This window comes from Bos indicus x Bos taurus, chromosome 10 (assembly GCF_003369695.1).
Source record: "Bos indicus x Bos taurus breed Angus x Brahman F1 hybrid chromosome 10, Bos_hybrid_MaternalHap_v2.0, whole genome shotgun sequence".
Classification (NCBI taxonomy): Eukaryota; Metazoa; Chordata; class Mammalia; order Artiodactyla; family Bovidae; genus Bos; species Bos indicus x Bos taurus.
Genome location: NC_040085.1, coordinates 101,794,108 through 101,814,016, shown reverse-complemented (window position 1 = coordinate 101,814,016; position 19,909 = coordinate 101,794,108). Strand labels below are relative to the sequence as shown.

Genomic DNA, 19,909 nt, shown 5'->3' with positions numbered 1-19,909 from the left:
CAAGTGAAATGTCGGAACATGCATTCCATTATCTCCTCCTCACCACGATGCACTTAGCATCAGGGACTAGAATACAGAATACATAAAGAAGTCTTACAACTCAATAGTAAAAACACATCCCAATTAAAAAATGGGCCAAAGATTTGAATAACTGTTTCTCCTGAATTATGGAGGGCCAACAAACACATGAAAAGATTCTCAACATTGTGAGTCACCAGGGAGATGGAAATCAAAACCACAGTGAGAAAACACAGCACACCCAGTAGGGTGACTGGAACCTACGAGACAGAGGGATGAGTGGGCAGTGATGCGGAGAAATTGGAATCCTCGTACATACCTTGTTCACGGGAGTATACAACGGTGCGGCCAATTTGGAAAGCAGTCTGGCAGTTCCTCAAAGTGCTGAACGTGGGTTCCGATAGGACCCAGCAGTTCTGCTTCTAGATGGCTGCCCAAGATGACTGAAAACATGTGTCCACATAAAAACCGGTGCCTGAATGCTTTTAGCAGGGTTTGTTACAGCAGCCAAAGAGTGGAAGCAACCCAAGTGTCCTTCAACTGACCGTGGACAAGATGGCCCCTAACTGAAGACGGATATCCATAAACTAAAATTACTGTTGTTGGTCAGTCCTAAGTCGTGTTCAACTCTTTGCAGCCGCATGAACTGTAGCACGCCAGGCTTCCCCGTCCTTCACCATCTCCCGGAGCTTGCTCAAACTCATGTCCACTGAACTGGTGATGCCCTCCAGCCATCTCATCCTCTGCTGCCCCTTCTTCTCTTGCCTTCAATCTTTCTAAGCATCAAGGTCCTTTCCAATGAGGTTATTCTGCAATAAAATGGAGTGACATAGTGATACACGCTACAGCATAGACGAACTTGGAAACATTACGTCAAGTGAAAGAAGCCAGTTATAAAAGAACATGTATTGAATGATCTTGTTTATATTAAAATATTCAAAAGAGGCAAATGTATAGAAAGTAGCTCAGTGCTTAGGGCTCGTGGGGGGCGGTGTGGGAGAGCAGGAGGTGGGTGCTGGAGCGTGGCCGCAGTGGGTGAGGGTTTCTTTGGGGAGGGTGGAGACGTCCTAAACTTGCGGTGAGGGTGGCGGAATTCTGGACGCGTAGAGGCCGGTGACTGGCGCGCTTTAAACGGTGAGCCTATGCGTTATGTCCCGGTGCACCTGTCACGCGGGCTAACTCACCCTACTCGCCCCCACTTCCCCCGTTCGCCCCCACGTCCTCCGTTCTGTGCGTTCTTTCTCCTGAGCGTGGGGTTGTGCCCTGGCTCCCACACAGAGCGGGACGAAGTCCCTGCCCTCCATGGGCCGCCTTGCCGCCACCCCGCGCTTCCCCTTCCTTCCCAGCCAAGACTGCTAAAGGTCAGAGGGTAGGCAATTTAGAAATTGTAAATTGTAGAAGAGTCAGAAACGAATGGATAAGCAGGAAGAGGAAATGTTTTGAGCATTTAACCTCACCGCCCAGAGATAATCATTATTCATATCTTGTATAATTTTAGCATTCATTTAAAAAGCTGACACCTTCCATTTTTGTCTTCGCCAAGTGCTGTTATAAGGGAAAGCTTATGTTACGCTACTCTACGAAGATTGTTGTTGTTTACCAGCAACACCAACTTGCTGAGTTACGTCCAACTCTTTTGTGTCCCCACGGACTGCGGCCTGCAAGGCTCCTCTGCTCAAGGGATTTCACAGGCAAGAATACTGGAGTGGGCTGCCATTTCCTATTCCAGGGAATATTCCCGACCCAGAGGTTGAACCCACCTCTCCTGCCTTGGCAGGTGGATTCTTTACTGCTGAGTTACCTGGGAAGTCCAAAGTTAGTGTATAACAGGTCAAAGTAACCTATACTAGGCTAGAACATTGTAATTTTCTTTTAAATAAAAATACCTGAATCTTCTATAATACTGTTAAGTATGGTAAGTTTTTATGCTTTTTTTTTTTAACTTTTCAGAATTGTCTAAATCGAATTTGGGGTCAGGAAAACCTGATGCTTTGGGAGGTTTATGCTCATTAGCGTGTGGATAGAACACATACGGTCTCGTTGCATTTTAAGCCACACTTGTTATGTGGCTTTTGCTTAAGCCGCAGCTTGATATCACAAGAGGATTTCAGTCTTAAATGTTTTAGAGTGCGTTAAAGCCCCATGCCCTGTGAAATAGGAATTTCATGGATTCCCTTCAGTCTCTGTGGGCTGTTGAGAATGTCTGGCTTGTGTTGGTTGTGAATTAGGATGTCAGCTGGTAAGATAGATTGCCAGCGTGAGAAAGCCCATGGAACTGATTTCACTCATCTTTTCTCCCTTTTGCCCGTGTGCAGAATTAGACTGGCTGAGCAACCCCAGCTTCCGTGTTGGAGCCATAACACCTCTGAGCCGACACACTCAAGAGGCCACTGCAGCCCCTGTTTCTGAAGGGTCACCACTGACAAGGTAGTTTTTGTTTAACGATTTTATTTATTCCTGTTTTACTTTTGGCTGTGCTGGGTCTTCATTACTGTGCAGGTTTCCCTAGTTGGGGAGGGCGGGAGCCACTCCAGGGACAGTGCCTGGCAGCTCACTGCGGTGGCCTCTCTGGGGTGGAGCAGCGGCTGTGGGCCCGTGGGCTTGGGAGTGGCGTCTCCCGGCTCTGGAGCGTGGGCTCAAGAGTCTCGTCTCCCGGCTGTGGAGCATGGGCTTGGGGGTTGCATCTCCCGGCTCTGGAGTGTGGGCTCGGGGATTGAGTCTCCTGGCTCTGGAGCATGGGCTCGGGGGTCGCGTCTTCTGACTCTGGAGCTTGGGCTCGGGGGTTGTGGTGTCTTCCAGCTCTGCAGCATGGAGCATGGGCTCAGGGGTTGCGTCTCCTGGCTCTGGAGCATGGGCATGGGGGTTGCGTCTCCTGGCTCTGGAGCATGGGCTCGGGAGTCGCATCTCCCGGCTCTGGAGTGTGGGCTTGGGGGTTGTGGTGTCTTCCAGCTCTGGAGCATGGAGCATGGGCTCTGGGGTCGCATCTCCTGGCTCTGGAGCGTGGGCTCGGGAGTTGCATCTCCTGGCTCTGGAGCGTGAGATCGAGGATTGTGGTGCACGGGCTTAGTTGATCCGTGGCAGTGGGATCTTCACTGACAGACCAGCGATTGAACCCATGTCTCCTGCATTGAGACATGGGCAGATTCTTCAGCACTGAGCCACCAGGGAAGCCCATGATAGGTTTTTGATAGGCGGATTTTTAGTCTTTGTCAGCGTACCATCTCTAGCTTAGCTTGAGGAGTAACCCTTAGAAAACCTTGTGAGGAAAGAGTTAAGTAAAAGCTCTTTTACCAAACGTAATGAGGTGATCTTCGACTGTTTTCCCTTACCTCACTCTTTACAGATGATCCTTTTTTTTTCCCGCTTTGTATTGCAGTGGCAAGAACATGACACAGTTACTGCCAATAATTAGGCCACGAGGGAAATGGCATCATTGTGATTCTTAAGTAACTTTATTAACCTCATTAGTAACCTTTAGAATATTATAATTCAGATATTTCTTTAGTTGCATAAAGATAGAAGTTGCATGCAAAAATAGGAGGAGGTTTTGTTATAACATAGGATAAAAATCTCATGAGAACTTTGGGGAAAGCAAAGTGGCACACATCTCTACCCAGCTTTGAAAGAATTTTGTTATAGATCACTGGATTGAGAAATGAGCTCTCTCACCAACGTAGACCAAATGGTCTCATTAATATGAGGTACTGTAAAAATGTGGGAAGCCTTCAGAAACTGAGACTAGTTCATGCACGAGAGGAGTAATGAAGAAGAACTCATTCTAACTTTCAAAAACAAGGACCAGCATTAAACCCATTTTTTTTTTTCTTTTCCTTTTTGGCATTAAGGACATCCTGGCATAATATATAGGACTGAAAATAAACCTTTTAGAGATTTTTAAAATACTGTATTTGATAACTGCTAGATTAATTTAAGAATATATAGCTATGAAAATAAAGGTTTAGAAGCTGTAAAGATTAGAATCTCTTGAGCCAATGTCATTTTAGGTCCAACTCTTAAATCTTGAAGGTAAATTTATAAGCCAGCTTTTAAATCTCCAAGGTAAGCATACGCCAGGAAGGTACTGTGTGATGAACGAGCAAATAGTGAGCCTGTGGGTGATCATAGAGAACTGCCTTCTGCATGTTGGTTTACTTCTTACTTATTTGCATATTATTTCCCTAATTCTCTTTTGAAATAATTCTAATGTTGACCTCCCCAAACAGGAGTCCTCTGAAATCAGAGCATTCAGGTGAAAGTGATGCTAACAGAAAGCCCAAAGAAACGAACAGAAAAAAGAAGAAAGAGAAAAAGAAGAAAAGGAAGCTTCAGCGCCACGAGAAAACCAAGAGAAAACACGGGCCGTCGGGTAGCAGTGGGTCTGAGTCAGATACTGATTCTGAAAAGGACAGCCCTTCCAGAAGCCTCAGAGACAGTAAAAGGGAATCAGAGAAACCGAAGTAGGTTTTCTGTTCTCAGATGTCTATGGTTTTTCAAATCTTGAATTTTTCTCCCTTCATTGTTGCCACAAGTGAGACATTTGAATGGTGATTTAGCCGCTCAGTCAAAATGGAGTGAATACATTTGTCAGTAAAGCTGGGAAAAAAACCAGAAAGGGCTGTGTCATTAGGTCAGCGAAAGAAAAGGAAAGAAAAGAAAACTTTCATTAAAAAAATAGGGCCATGATTTTATTTGAGAAATGTTATCTGGGCGCAGCAATGATTGCGTCAAAATCTGATTCAGACAGAAAGCCTACAGGATTTTTGAAAGATGACAGACAGGCCTCACAGTGGGCGAATGGGCCAGTTGGCTCCTTAGTTCTATGCTTTTATAAAGAGTAAGAAACTTGCCTTAGCTTTCTCTTTCTCGATACACCTTTCTTTCAGTCACTCACATCAAACCCCCCTCTGCAGGCACAGAGGACAGACTCGTGGCTGCCGCGCGGGCGGTGACGGCGGGGTGGATGCGGAGGGAGGGTCAGCAGGTGGGCGCTGCCGTGTGGGGGACGGGCAGCAAGGCCCTGCTGCGCCGCACAGGGAGCTGTCCAGGATCCCGAGACAGACGTCATGGAAAGGAGTGTAAAAGCAAAACCCTGTGTGTATACCAGACACACTCTCTCTCTCTGGCTAAGGTTGGCAGAGCTCTGGAAATAATCACTGCTTTTGTCCTTCTCTCACGTTTGTTTAGAACCACTGTGTTGAAGGTGTGGAGTGGCTCCCGACCGCAGCGCTTCCTCCCCGGGGGGCCTTGTTCCTCCCTGCCGTCTCCCCTGAGCACGGTGCGCGAGGCGAGCTGCAGACAGACTCCGTCACGGCTTTCCTCTCTGCTTAGGCTAGCGTCCCCCTGCACGAGGGCACTTTGCCCACACATGAGACAGGCGGCCTGTGGTGAAGCCCCTTGAATTATTCCTCGTCTACCTTGCTTTTTCTTCTCTTTGTTCGTGTGCTCTAGATGAAAGAAAATGTTAAGTCCTACCCAAGGCATACTTAAAAATATTTAGTGCTGTTAAGGTTTTTGCAGCTCTTCAGGGATTATCTGTTCTTACTGTGTACTTAGACGTCCCCGTGATGTCAGTGAGAGCTCTGGTTGGAGCGAGTCTGGAATCTGTGGTTTCCATCAGAGACACAAACACCGTGCCTTCCAGGGTCCTCTGTCGTCAGGTCAGCGTTGAAGAACGCTTCAGGCCTCGGGGCTCCGAGGGGCCATGTTTATTTAGCTCACTCTGTCTCAGGTGCTGCACCTGTAACCCTAGAGAGGAAGAGATAAGGAGTCCAGCAACAAGGTTCCAAATCGGGCTGGATTTATGGGGGCAGGAGGGCATCCCTGGGGGCTCAGTGGTCAAGAATCTGCCTGCAGTGCAGGAGAGTCAGGTCTGATCCCTGGTCAGGAAGATCCCCTGGAGAAGGGCATGGCAACCCACTCCAGTGTTCTTGCCTGGAGAATCCCATGGACAGAGGAGCCTGGTATGGGGTCGCAGAGTCGGACACGACTGAGCGACTAAAGAGCAACAGCAGCACGTGGATGGAAAGCACCCCCGCCTGGCCTCCATCGAGTCCCCCGCAGCGGGTGCAGGGCCTGGTGCGCAGAAGGCACGCGGGTACATGTTTGCTAGTGTGAGTGTGTGAGTGCGTGTATCCCTGGTGCTCTCGCTTTTTAGTGCGTCTTCAAAGCAAAATACAGCAGGTGCTGTGTGTTCCAAAGACTCATCTTTAACTATTTGTCTTTTTTTTTCTTTATATGACTGAGGATGAGTTTTAAAGGATTTCCTGAAACGGTACAGAAGCAACCATAAGAAATTTGAAAGATAGTTATTTTCAGCCTGTGCCTAACCACATCAGAAGTGATCTTTACAGCCTCTTGGCAGCTATATGATCCAGACAGCGCTTTTAAGTCTGTTGGTATTTTGTATAACGTCCCCATGAAGGTCAGAGCGGGCTGTCCTTGTCTTTTTCGTTCTTACTACTCACTCGTGCAGTCTCTTCCTGGGAAGGCGACCAGGAAGAGGTCTTGTTTCCATTTAGACGGGGGCTAAGATGTTAGTGAGTCAGGAGTGTCTCCCCGTGATGTGAGGAAAGCGGCCTGGGGGCTGGTGGGGGGTGTGTGGACTGTGTGGGCCTCTGATTCTAGGGTCATCAGGGGCAGCCTCCCCACAGCCTCTGTGACCTCTTTTCCCAGGGTGAGGTCCTCTTCACCTCCAGGTGGTGGCACTTCCTTCCGTGTGCACAGCCCAGACCGCATCCTGCTTCCTGACTACGGGACCCAGGAGGGGAGGTGTGAAGGGCTCGCTGCTCCCCAGGCGTGGTCTGCAGCCAGCCCTTCCCACCCCCAGCTGGCTTTCCATCTCTTTCCGGAATGCACCCATCTCTTTCTGTCCCTAAGCTGCTGCTTTCGGTTTCTGTCATCAGAAAACCCCCCACAGTTGTTCTGGAGGGGTGTGAGTTAAAACTCAGCGTGTATCTTAACCCGAGACGCATCATCCTGCAAGTATTTATTGAGCAGCTACTTTGCATCCCTGGAATACATGCCCTTGCGTCCCCAGCCAGAAGGTTTAGAAGCCTGGCCAGTCCTGGTTTCTATCCCCGCAGAGCCAACGAGCAGAGCTGGCCCAGCACTGAGTGGCTGCTGTGACTCCTTTGGCAGCCTCTTGTGTCCGCAGCATCGTGAAGGACTTTCTTTAGGGGAAGAAAGATGTTAGATGCCAGAAAAACCTTTTCCCTCCTCTTAGTTGACTCCTAGGGAACTGGTTCTTTTGTGTCTGCCACGTCACGAATTGGTTCAAAGCGATAAATAAGGGTCTTGTCTTACAGTGGCCTCTCTGCCCTTTAGGTCAAGGTCCACGCATACAGGCAGAGCAGCCTGCATAGAGCCCAGGCTGGAAAAGGAGACTGAGATCACGTCCGAGCGGCACCGGAGACCGAAGCATTCAGAACTGTGGCTTTGTTTTGTTGTTAAGTTTTGAGTTGAAATTAATTATCTGGCACTTTCAAATAAATTAGGCAAAGTAAGGGCAGCCTTATTTTCCCTCTTTCCTTTATTTCTTCCTTTCTTTCTTTCTCTTTCTTCCTTCCTTTCAAGAAAAAACCTTGTGTGTAAATATGTTTGAAAGTCAAGTTATAATCATTTAAATGATTATTATTGTTATTTTTTAAAGACATCTGTATCTCTCACGTTTATTTTAGGGATAAGTTGACTTCTCTTCTTGGTAAAGTGTCACTTAAGACAGTCTTCGCTTTGTATTTTAACACGTTCTCCAGAGCAGGAGCCTGGCCCCGTCTTTATGGCGGGTGCACATCGTCTGCACGGAGCTGTGCGCGAGGCCGTATGGGTCTGACGTGTCTCACTTTGATATTTCTGAGCCGTGACGTATGTAACTGGGGTATTTCTAAGCGCCTCTCCCATTTTCTTCCTCGCCCTCCTCTGTCCCACAGTCAAGGAGACGATGCCGCCGCGGATGCCGGACGTCACTGTGTCTGGCTTGAGGACGTCCAGGCTCTGTCGGGGGAAACCTTCCGATTGGATAAGAAACCGGATCCTGCCAACTGGGAGTACAAGTCTCTTTACCGAGGAGACATTGCCAGGTGTGTGTTGCGCTGTGTTTCTCTGGTCGTCACTGGTGGGGCGGGGACCTCTCTGCCCTGAGCTCTCTCAGCACTGGCTCTGGCTCTGTGTCCCCCCAGCCTCCCCACCATTGACTCTGCTGTGCCTCATCCCTTGTTCAGTTGTGTGGGGCACGCACGGTAGACGGTGAGTGGTCTCACGCTGCACACTCGAGTTTAAAGCTGGAGATCAGGATGCAGGTTGGGTTGGTCTTACTCAGCCACGGGCCTTGGCGTGGCGTGTGGCACAGTAGGTGCTCATTGAATGTCTGTAGACTGAATGCGTCTAAAAACTCCTTGACCTGAGTGTGACTGTCCATGTACCATTTGGCTTAATCTATATGCCTTTCTTAAAAGTTACAGAAGCCTTTTATTTATCCAAACCGCACCCCCACACATGCCATTTAAAAAAATGACATTAAATGATAATGACTTTTTCAAAATGTTTCCAGCATGTGTCACCAGATAGTCATAAAAACAGGTGACGGTATTTGCTTCAGTAATGAGTTTAAGTTTTTTTCTCTATCGTATATTAACGCATATATGTGGAATGAAGAAAAAAATGGTATAGATGATCTTATTTGCAAAGCAGAAACAGACACAGACATAGAGAGCAGACACACAGACACCACGGGGAGGGGTGGGGAGGAACCGGGAGACTGGACTGACGAGCATGCCCTGTCGATCCTGAGTCTGAGCTGTGGCGAGCCTGCTGTCCAGCACAGAGAGCCCTGCTCAGCGCGCTCTGCTGACCTAAAGGGAGGGGATCCACAAAGGGCGGGGCACTCGTGCAGGCAGGGCCGGCTCGCTCTGTGCGACAGAAACCAGCACAGCAGGGTACAGCAGCTGTACTCCAGTGGAAAGGAGCTCTTTCAAAAAAGAGGAGCTTTTCTCCTCTAATCTGGCAATCAAAAATAGTTGAATCCCCAATAAGCTCTTCAGACACTTAGTACTCTGTAGGACGTAGTGAACAGTAATACACAGTCTCTTGCTCCCAAACAGCTAGTTGGTAATGAAAACGGAAGGTAGAGGATCATGGAATATACAGCCAAGAGGAGGCCTTGAAGTTGCTGATCATTCTTCATGGTCTGATTACCTTTCAAACTAAATTTTCGCTCCCGCCCCTTTGCCGCCCCTCCACCTTTTAATCAGGGTGTCACTCAGCGTGACAGTGTTGCTCCCCACATATGCAGCTCCAGCTGTAATTCCCTTCATGAGGAGCTGACGTCAGTTATTTTTGGCTTGTGTTTGTATCTGCATACTGTCTCCTGAAACCTCATGGCAAGGGGTTAATGACGCTCTTAGTGCATCTGTGTATTTTGGAGTGGTATTAATGCTACCTGAAGTCCTCTGGTCTTTTGTGCCTCAGTGTGGGGAGACCCGGCAAATGCTGGCAGGAACAGAGCGGGCAGCACCAGCTTGCACTTCTCTCCCCTTGGAGTCGGCCTGCCAACTTGCAGCTGCTCCAGGAGGAGGGCACGTTGATCTTACCCAGCCAGGGAGAGGACTCTCAGGGATGGAGGACCATCGGAAGGTCACACACCAGGAAGTGAGAGAGTTGGGATTTACACCTGTACTTCTCTGGCGCTCTTCCGCCATCCCCAAAGAAGACACGGGTTCTGTGGTAGGACATTTTCTAGGTTGGGAAACAGAAGATGCTGGTTCTCCTTCTGACTTTGCCATTGACTAGTACCATAATCCCAAGCAAGTCACTTAACCCAGGGGGCCCCAACCCGCGGGTCGGTGACTGGCACCCTGTTGGGAACCCCGCCACACAGCCAGAGGTGGGGGGCGAGTGAGCAGGCTTCATCTGCTGCTCCTCAGTGCTGACCCATCCCTCCCGTCGATGGGAAAAAAGTCTTCCAGGAGACAGGTCCTTGGTGCCAAAAATGGGACCGCTGGCTTAACCTTTCTGAGCCCCTATGTCTTCATTTGTAAACTGGAAATTGTAACTCCTACATGCCTCACACAAATTTCAGAAATATTTGATATGGAATTAGAAATTGGTGTGCAAAGATAAAGGCTTACTACCACAGTACTAGATTAAAAAAAGGAAGCAATATTCACAGAGTGGCTCTTGAACCTCTGCTAGTGAATGGCCCAGAGCTGAGGAAGAGAGTGACTGGAGACGACTTCATCCATCTAAGCTTGCAAAGAGACTACTCCAAAGGGTGCAGGGCACTGGCGAGATTTCCTAGTAATTTGCTAAAGCTCAAGTCAGGTAAAGTCTTGCTCAGATTAATAGCTGTACAACTGTTAGTGTCAGGATCTGGGAAGGTGGTGGTCCCGCGGCACGCTGAGCTGGTCAGCACGGTGGGAATACGGTGTCAGGTCCTGAGTTTTCACACCTGTTAGGAGAGAGCCTGACAAACCACGAGCACTGGCAGGACAGGAGCAGACGCGTGGCTACACTGTCCCGCGAGGCCTGGGTGAGGGCTGTGGGCACCAGCCTGTGTCGGGCACGGCACCGTCCTGTAGGCTTGCTGCACTCGGGAAGGTGGGTTGGCAGTGTCCTGTGTAACTTGGCAGGCGGCACCAGGACCGGTGACTGGAAGTTTGGCTCGGCATGAAAGCGGGTCTGAGAGCGTGAGCGTCCCAGCAATGGCGTGCAGTGGATTGGAGCGTTGCGGTAAACAGGGCTCAGGTTCTAAAGTTAGTGTGGAGCAGGTCCAGGCTACCTTCGGAAAGTTCCCTAGGACTAATACATTGTCTGTCAGGGAAGTTCAGCTTTCTTTTTATTTTTTTTTGGCCATTTTTGGAAGAGTTTATTGTTTCTTTGGCTATCCACCAGCTGAAATAGTTGGCTCTTGTTTAGGAGCCAAGTTGTATGAAATGATAATGGTATTTTAAACTCATCTAGTCCTTACTGTATGGCTTAGCCTTTACACATATAAACTTTTTTGATCATCCTGGCAATTCTGCAACATAAGTTACTGTTACAGTTCCTGTTTTGCAGACAAGGAAACTGAGGCACAGTTTGTTTGTTTTTTAAAACTTGATTACGGTCACCCAGCTTAGTAAATGAAGAAGCTGGAATTTGGACCAAGGCAGTCAGGACTCTGGGAAGGCCTGTGTGAACTGAATTCTCCAAAGGAAAGGCAGGTTTATGTTGCCCAGCCCAGCCAGCCCTGCTGAGTGGGTTCAGGGCAGATTGGGTGCTTGATTTAAACATATTCTCTTCCCAAGCTTGCCCTCTTGTGTTCTCGTTTCTTTTCTCTCTCTTTTTTCCCTCTGGTGAGTAAATGCCTAATGTGTGTGCTTAGTTGCTGGTCGTGTCTGACTCTCTTGCAGCCCTATGGACTGTGACTTACAGGCTCCTCTGACCATGGAATTTTCCAGGCAAGAGTACTGCAGTGGGTTGCCATGCCCTCCTCCAGGGAACCTTCCCGACCTAGGGATCAAACCCACGTCTCTTGCCTCTCCTGCATTGGCATGTGGATTCTTTACCACTAGCACCATCTGGGAAGCCCCTAAGTGCCTATGTCTGATTTTATAATAGACACATTTGATATCATTCACTGAGCCTCCAAACAAAATGGGTGTCCCTACCTCTGGAATTATTCAAGTGAAGACTAGCTGATTATTTGATAAGGATTTTATAGGAAGAGTGCTTTTATTTGGGGGAACTATTGCATTAAATTACATCCGAGGTCCAGTCCAGTAATTAAGATTTTGTGATAAGTGATAAATTGGGTAGAACCTAAATGTCCAACAATAGGGAAATGGTTAAATAAATTATGGGGCACTTCCAGGGGGCCAGTGTGAAGTCAATAAAAACAGTTGTTTCTAAAACTAATGGCACGAAGAAATGCTTAAAAGTAGGGAGAAACGCGTGAAGCTCTGTATCAGCTATTTAAAATCAGGATATGTAAATGAATGTACATAATACATATGCACATTATCTGAGTGTTGATACTTAATAGTTGTATTCTCTTTTCTCCTGTATCATCTTCATCTGCTGCTGCTGCTGCTGCTATGTCACGTCAGTTGTATCCGACTCTGTGCAACCCCATAGACGGCAGCCCACCAGGCTCCCCTGTCCCTGGGATTCTCCAGGCAAGAACACTGGAGTGGGTTGCCATTTCCTTCTCCAATGCATGAAAGTGAAAAGTGAAAGTGAAGTCGCTCAGTCGTGTCCGACTCCTAGCGACCCAATGGACTGCAGCCTACCAGGCTCCTCCGCCCATGGGATTTTCCAGGCAAGAGTACTGGAGTGGGGTGCCATTGCATTCTCCCATCTTCTTCATCTAGTTTGCTATAAAAGGAAGCTATAAGATCACCTTTACAAAATACAGTTTTAAAGCCAGAAAAGTCAGCAGACATTTTTTGAGATTGCTTGAATATCTAAAACATTGTTGACTTTTAGTGAAAATAGTTGTTCAGTTCAGTCGCTCAGTCGTGTCCGACTCTTTGCCACCCCATGAATCGCAGCAGGCCAGGCCTCCCTGTCCATCACCAACTCCTGGAGTTTACCCAAACTCATGTCCATCAAATCGGTGATGCCATCCAGCCATCTCATCCTCTGTCGTCCCCTTCTCCTCCTGCCCTCAATCCCTCCCAGCATCAGGGTCTTTTCCAATGAGTCAACTCTTCACATGAGGTGGCCAAAGTATCAGAGTTTCAGCTTCAACATCAGTCCTTCCAATGAACACCCAGGACTGATCTCCTTTAGGACAGACTGATTGGAACTTCTTGCATTCCAACGGACTCTCAAGAGTCTTCTCCAACACCACAGTTCAAAAGCATCAATTCTTCAGTGATCAGCTTTCTTCACAGTCCAACTCTCAATCCATATATGACCACTGGAAAAACCATAGCCTTGACTAGACGGAACTTTGTCGGCAAAGTCGTGTCCCTGCTTTTGAATATGCTACTAGGTTGGTCATAACTTTCCTTCCAAGGACCAAGTGACTTTTAATTTCATGGCTGCAATCACCATCTGCAGTGATTTTGGAGCCCAGAAAAATAAAGTCTGACACTGTGTCCACTGTTTCCCCATCTATTTCCCATGAAGTGGTGGGACTGGATGCCATGATGTTAGTTTTCTGAATGTTGAGCTTTAGGCCAACCTTTTCACTCTCCTCTTTCACTGTCATTAAGAGGCTCTTTAGTTTGTCTTCACTTTCTGCCATAAGGGTGGTGTTGTCTGCTTATCTGAGGTTATTGATATTTCTCCTGGCAATCTTGATTCCAGCTTGTGCTTCCTCCAGCCCAGCATTTCTCATATGTACTCTGCATAGAACGTAAATAAGCCTTGACGTATTCCTTTTCCTATTTGGAACCAGTCTGTTGTTCCATGTCATAGTAATCAGGGAGAACAAAACTCATTTTTAACTTAACGTTTGTTTCTTAGGGCAGCGGTCCCCAATCTTTTTGGCACCGGGGTCCAGTTTCCGCAGACGGAGGTGTGGCGAAGGGAGTAGTTTTGGGCTGACGCGTGCATGTTGGGGCCCACAGTCCCCTGGGGGTCTCATGTCCTGCCGCTGCTGGTCTGACCGCAGGCGGAGCTCAGCAGGGGTGCGAGCCGTGGGCAGCGGCTGCAAGCAGGGCGCACGGCACTCGTCCGCCCGCCGCGCAGCCTCCCGCAGCCTCCTCAGGCTCCTTTCCACTCTGTCCACACCGCTCCTCCCAGAGGAGATCACTGTCCTGAGTTTTTCCGTCAGCGAGCGTGTTTGTCTGTCAGGGCTTCATGTAACGGACTCGGCTGGCGTGTGCGCGTCTGTGTCCGGCTCCTTTCTCCGGGCGGCGCGTTTCCGAGTTTCTCCGGGGCGCCTGTCGCGCTCGCGCCTCTCCGGCTGGGAGTGCCCCTCCGCGGCCGCTCCGCCGTCTGCCCATCCGTTCTTCTGGGGGTGGGCCCTGGCCCTTCTCCAGCGTTGGCTGTTTCGAGTACGCTTGTAACAAGCTTGCGAGAACGCTTGTGCACAGCCCTTTGTGTAGGGTTGCGGTTTCCCTTTTCTTGGGTAAATCCCTGGGAATAGAACTGCTGGGCCACGGGGCGAGGTCTGCGTTTGGGTTTCGTTTGTTTTTTACTGCCAGGCCCGTTCCCCCCGGCGGCCCGTGAGCCCCGGCTCCCCTCCAGGTCGCTGGCCGCGGCTCGGTGTCGCCGCCCTTTCCCTCATCCTGGCTGTCCTGGTGGGTCTGCGCTCGGGGCGCCGTGGTTCTCGCGGGCCTTTCGTTGGTGACTCACGACGCTGACCACTTCTTCATGTGTTTACGGCCGCGCGTGTCTTTTGTGCCGTTTCTGCTCACATCTTTTGCTGATGTTTGAATTGGGTTGTTTGTGTAGCACACACACGGAAAGGGCACAGTTTCCCTCAGCTTTCCTACAGATACTCAGCAGTCATGTGTCTGTAGCTCCGGGGACGCCTACACGACCCATAAAAGCATTTTAGAGCCCAGCCTCTTTTCCTGTAGGGTAGAAAATAGCCAAATGTAATTTTATTTGACACACTTTGTCTCGGGATTAAAAAAAGAACCTTAGACCTCTCTATTATCTTCTGAAGTAGACAGCACGGAGGAAAAGGGACTGGTGTAGGAGTCGGAGGGCCTGGCGTCACCTGAGGCCTCAGCGTCCTTGTTTAAGAACACCGTCGAGGGCAGGCGATGGTTTCCCCTCGCCTGGCACCCGCGGTGCGGCCCGAGGTGGCGTGATGACGGTGCTGTGCAGAGCTTAGGGGCGGGTGGGTACTGAGGTCTGGAAGACAGGCGTGATCTGAAATTCGTGAGACGCAGACGAAACAGCAGGGTAGAGGAAAAGTCCTCGTACTTCTCTGAGTAGAAACAGTTTGGAGGGAAGGTGAGTTTGAGTACATGAACTTAACTGGCAGAGCCAGAGTGCCTGCTGGGCCTTCGGTCCGTGGAGCCAGTGCGCGCGTTCTCTCGGTAACCTGTTTTATTTTTCAAACATTAGATACAAGAGGAAAGGAGACTCCTGCCTCGGCCTCAACCCGAAGAAGCAATGTATATCTTGGGAGGGGACTTCCACAGAAAAGAAGCGTTCCCACAAGCACATCGAGCGCTACTTTACGAAGAAGAGCGTGGGGTTGATGAACGTGGACGGCCTCGCCGTCAGCAGTCAGCCCGAAGCTCCGGCGTTGGAGCCGCTCTCCTTTATCCCGGTGAAGGGCGTGGATGACGCGGCTCCCCCTGCTACCAGCTGGCTGAACCCTCTGGGGATTTACGACCAAGCCACTACGCAGTGGTTACAGGGACAGGGTCCTTCAGAGCAGGAGTCCAGGCCACCAGACTCACAGCCCGACAGAGAGAGCGCGCTCCTCAAGGCCAGGGTGGAGGAGTTTAACAGGAAGGTCCGCGAGAGCCCTCGGGACACGGAGCTGTGGATGGCCTTCGTTGCTTTCCAGGTGAGCGTCGAGGTCCCAGGTCTCCCACCTGGGAATGGCGGCCCTCGCGCTGGGCAGTGGTTTATCCTGCAGTGAGTCTTGAGCTCCTGTGAGGAACCCTGGTGCTGGGCCTCTAAAGATTAGAATAGAGCCCTTGCCCTGAGTTTGCTCAAAGCCCAGTGATGAAGACTGATGTGTGAGGGGTAACTGCAGTCTCGGGTAGGACATGCTATGACACAGAAGCGGGGGATGGAATGAGGGGGTGACTTGCCACTTGGGTGTAAGAAATGGCCTCCAAGAGATGGTGAGCCGTGAACAGAACCGGGGTGGGTGCACGCCACGCAGCGGGGAGGCGTTCCTGAAGTGCCGAGAGAACGTGCGGGGTGCACGGGGCGGTCTGCAGGGACGGGGTTGGAGTTACTGGCTCCCTTTCTGAAATATGTGCGTCTGTCTTTGTCCCACTTATTTTTGGAACCACTTATGTAATTACCACATTTGTCCCACATTCGGCTGTGTTATTGGTAAAATCAGCTTTTCAGAAAAGGTTTTCAAGACACTGCATGCTAGTTATTGATACAGAAATCTAAGTTTAAAATGACAGGGACTCTGCAGGTGGTCCAGTGGCTAAGTCTCCAAGCTCCACATGCAGAAGGCTCGGGTTCAATCCCTGGCCAGGGAACTAGATCCCGCAAGCTGCAGCTGAGACCTGGTGCAGCCAGGTAAATAAATACATAAGTAAATCAGTCCAGTTCAGTCGCTCGGTCATGTCTGACTCTTTGTGACCCCACGGACTGCAGCATGCCAGGCCTTCTTGTCCATCACCAACTCCCAGAATTTACCCAGAGTCATGTCCATCGAGTTGGTGATGTCATCCAGCTATCTCATCCTCTGGCATCCCCTTCTCCTCCGGCCTTCAATCTTTCCCAGCATCAGGGTCTTTTCCAAGGAGTCAGTTCTTTGCATCAGGTGGCCAAAGTATTGGAGTTTCAGCTTCAGCATCAGTCCTTCCAGTGAATATTCAGGACTGATTTCCTTTAGGAGGGACTGGTTGGATCTCCTTGCAGTCCAAGGGACTCTCGAGAGATAGTGGATAGGGCTTCCCAGGCGGTGCCTGCCAGTGCAGGAGACCTAAGAGATGGGGTTCGATCCCCAGGTCAGGAAGATCCCCTGGAGGAGGAAATGGCAACTCACTTCAGAATTCTTGCCTGGAGAGTCCCATGGACAGGGGCATCTGGTGGGCTACAGTCCATGGGGTCTCAGGGAGCTGGACACGTCTTACCGACTAAACTCCCAACCCCAAACATAAGACCAGAGCTACTGACCCGAGGAGCACTTCACTGTGTGGAATGAGCAGCCCTGTGGGCCTTGTAAGTCACTCCGCAAGCAGCGCCGACACCCCCGGTCCCCCGGTTCCACTTGCCCATACGAGTGGGTGTTTTTGTTGTTGAGGACGAGCTCATGAGAAGTCCGGGCCTCTATGCCGTGGAGGAAGGAGAGCCGGAGACGCGGAAGCGGTCCCTCCGGCTGGTCCTGGAGAAGAAGCTGGCCATCCTGGAGCGGGCCATCGAGAGCAACCCGAGCAGTGTGGACCTGAAGCTCGCCAAGCTGAAGCTCTGCGCCGAGTTCTGGGAGCCCGCCACTCTGCTCAAAGAGTGGCAGAAACTGATCTTCTTACATCCCAACAACACAGCCCTCTGGCAGAAATACCTGTTGTTTTGCCAGAGCCAGTTCAGCACCTTCTCCGTATCAAAAATTCAGAGTCTGTACGGGAAGTGCTTGAGCACCCTGTCCGCCGTGAGGGACGGCAGCATCGTCTCCCACCCCGAGCTGCCCGGCACCGAGGAGGCCATGTTTGGTAAGGAGACAGGGACCCAGTCCAGTGACGTGGGAGGGGCTGTTCTTTCTTTTGGCTTCATTGAAAATAGTTTATCTTTGACTTATTTTAGGAAAGTCTAAGTCGATAAAACTGATGCTTAAAAAAGGGTATTATGACTCCTTTTGACGATGGGTACCCCCCTCCCCCCCCACCTTCTGGGCAGCGGGAGGCATTATTAAGCCAGTACAGTTCAGAAAATATTGCCAGACTAGAAGTTCCAGCTTTTCCAGTTGTTATTCAGGTAAACGCAGTCTCTTAACTGCTTTGGCTGTTGGTGGCCCCGTCTGTGGAGATGCCCACGTCTCGCCCGTTGTGGGGGCGTGGGCGGTCACGTGTGCAGGGTGCCCTGGCTGGCTGGAATTCACTAGTAGATACAGGTTCCTGGCGTCATTATACTGGTAACGTTTTCAGTAGGTCCCGAAGGACACTAGACTATATTACACATTTTGTCCAGTAGTGAGATCCAGAGATGGCCTGTTTTACTGGAGTGTATCACTCCTGACCTGAATGCTGGGTTTGCCCTTCACAGGCTCCTGTGTGACCTTGGGTAGGTTCCTTAACCTGTTTGACCGGTCGTTTCTCCCCCAGCAACAGCAGTCCAATACCTGCTTCCCAGGAGGGCTGTGCCTGTCAGCTGAGATGGTATATGGGGAGCCTAGCTCAGGGTTTTACTCAAATCCCTTTGATTTGATCAAAGGGATCAAATTTCTTTGATCAAATCCCTGCTATTGAATATTGCTACTAATTTCTAAAGATAGAAGAAATATATTGCTCTAGAAATAATAAGCAGTTGTGTCACTGCCTTAAAGGGCCTCATATTTGATATTATGTGTTGGTATGCTCAAACAGCTTAATGGTATCTCATAGAGAGAATTGTACCACAGTTTAAATGAAAATTTCAAACATGGAACCCAGATTTGTTTACAGCAGGACTGAGTCTGTGATGGAAATTGCTGGTGAATAATGCCATCTAGTGATCAGCTGAGTACAGAGCTTGGCTCTGATTAAAAAAAAAAATCTACTGCGCCATCCTTTCCCCAGAGTTTTTCTTGTAATAATGAGCTCTGAGTACTTGATAAGCAATATTCAGACCATCCCCTGGTCTTGTTTTATTGTTACTATTTGTACTCTGTGGCCTTTCCTTTAAAAGTGAGAATACGTGTATCATGATCGCAGTACTGTTACGTGGGTCCTTTAAACTCAGGACTTGCTCGTCTGATTTGAAGCTGTGACAGTCACTGATTTTGGGGAGAAGACGGCCTGGGTGCTGAGCTGTGCGTCTGTGGGGGCTGCTCTCTCCCTGCCCAGGAGCTCACCGGGGCTTGTCCCCTTTGCTTTCCCGCCTGCAGCCCTCTTCCTCCAGCAGTGCCACTTCCTGCGGCAGGCTGGCCACTCCGAGAAGGCCGTGTCTCTGTTCCAGGCCATGGTCGACTTCACGTTCTTCAAGCCGGACAGCGTGAAGGGCCTGCCCACCAAAGGCCAGGTGCGTGTCCCGCCTGAGTTCCCTGCTCCCGCCTCGGCCCCTCCCTCTTCTGGGGAAGGGTGTGGGTAATAGGAGTTGACGGTAGTATTTTCAAAATATTTACATCCTCCTTACATCAGTTGAGGGTTGTCTCAGAAATATCCTGGCAATCCAAGGAAAAGTCCGCCACAAAAGCAGTGAAGCATTGAGAGCGGAAAGACGATCCCTCCACCTCCCAGCTATAAAGACTCACTGATGTCCTTTATTTCCCCCTTACTTTCACCCCTGTTTAAATGCTAGTTACCACCTACCTCCAGGGAAGCAGTTACCATGCCTTTTTTAAAAATTTTTCATAATTTCATTTATTTATTTGACTAGGCCTCTGTGTCTGTGCAGGCTGTTCTGTAGGTGTGGTGCTTGGGCTTCTCATTGCCGTGGTTTCTCTTGTTGTGGAGCAGGGGCTCTAGAGTGTTTCAGCTTCAGTACTTAGAACCCCCGGGCTCCGTGGCGCAGACTCCAGAGCCGTGATCCCTGGGCTCCAGACCGCAGACTCAGGAGTCGTGAACCCCCTGCCCCCCGCCCCCGGGCTCTGGAGCGCAGACTCAGGAGTCGTGATTCCCTCGGGCTCTAAGGCGCAGACTCAGGAGTCGTGATCCCTCGGGCTCTGGGGTGCAGACTCAGGAGTCGTGACCCCGGGCTCTGGGGCGCAGACTCAGGAGTCGTGACCCCGGGCTCTGGGGCGCAGACTCAGGAGTCGTGACCCCGGGCTCTGGGGCGCAGACTCAGGAGTCGTGACCCCGGGCTCTGGGGCGCAGACTCAGGAGTCGTGACCCCGGGCTCTGGGGCGCAGACTCAGGAGTCGTGACCCCGGGCTCTGGGGCGCAGACTCAGGAGTCGTGACCCCGGGCTCTGGGGCGCAGACTCAGGAGTCGTGACCCCGGGCTCTGGGGCGCAGACTCAGGAGTCGTGACCCCGGGCTCTGGGGCGCAGACTCAGGAGTCGTGACCCCGGGCTCTGGGGCGCAGACTCAGGAGTCGTGACCCCGGGCTCTGGGGCGCAGACTCAGGAGTCGTGACCCCGGGCTCTGGGGCGCAGACTCAGGAGTCGTGACCCCGGGCTC

The 19,909-nt window shown here is 50.4% G+C and overlaps 1 protein-coding gene across 2 annotated transcripts in view; it reads left to right on the top strand.

Annotated features, from left to right (window-relative positions):
• NRDE2 (NRDE-2, necessary for RNA interference, domain containing) overlaps positions 1 to 19,909 on the top strand; it is an 85,726-nt gene that overhangs the window by 49,744 nt on the left and 16,073 nt on the right. For both annotated transcript variants that reach the window (XM_027552721.1, XM_027552720.1), the window contains exons 2-7: positions 2,334 to 2,445; positions 4,242 to 4,475; positions 7,944 to 8,093; positions 15,022 to 15,472; positions 16,901 to 17,306; positions 18,677 to 18,810. In XM_027552721.1, coding sequence (XP_027408522.1) covers positions 2,334 to 2,445; positions 4,242 to 4,475; positions 7,944 to 8,093; positions 15,022 to 15,472; positions 16,901 to 17,306; positions 18,677 to 18,810 — 1,487 coding nt within the window. The remainder of the gene's footprint in view (positions 1 to 2,333; positions 2,446 to 4,241; positions 4,476 to 7,943; positions 8,094 to 15,021; positions 15,473 to 16,900; positions 17,307 to 18,676; positions 18,811 to 19,909) is intronic.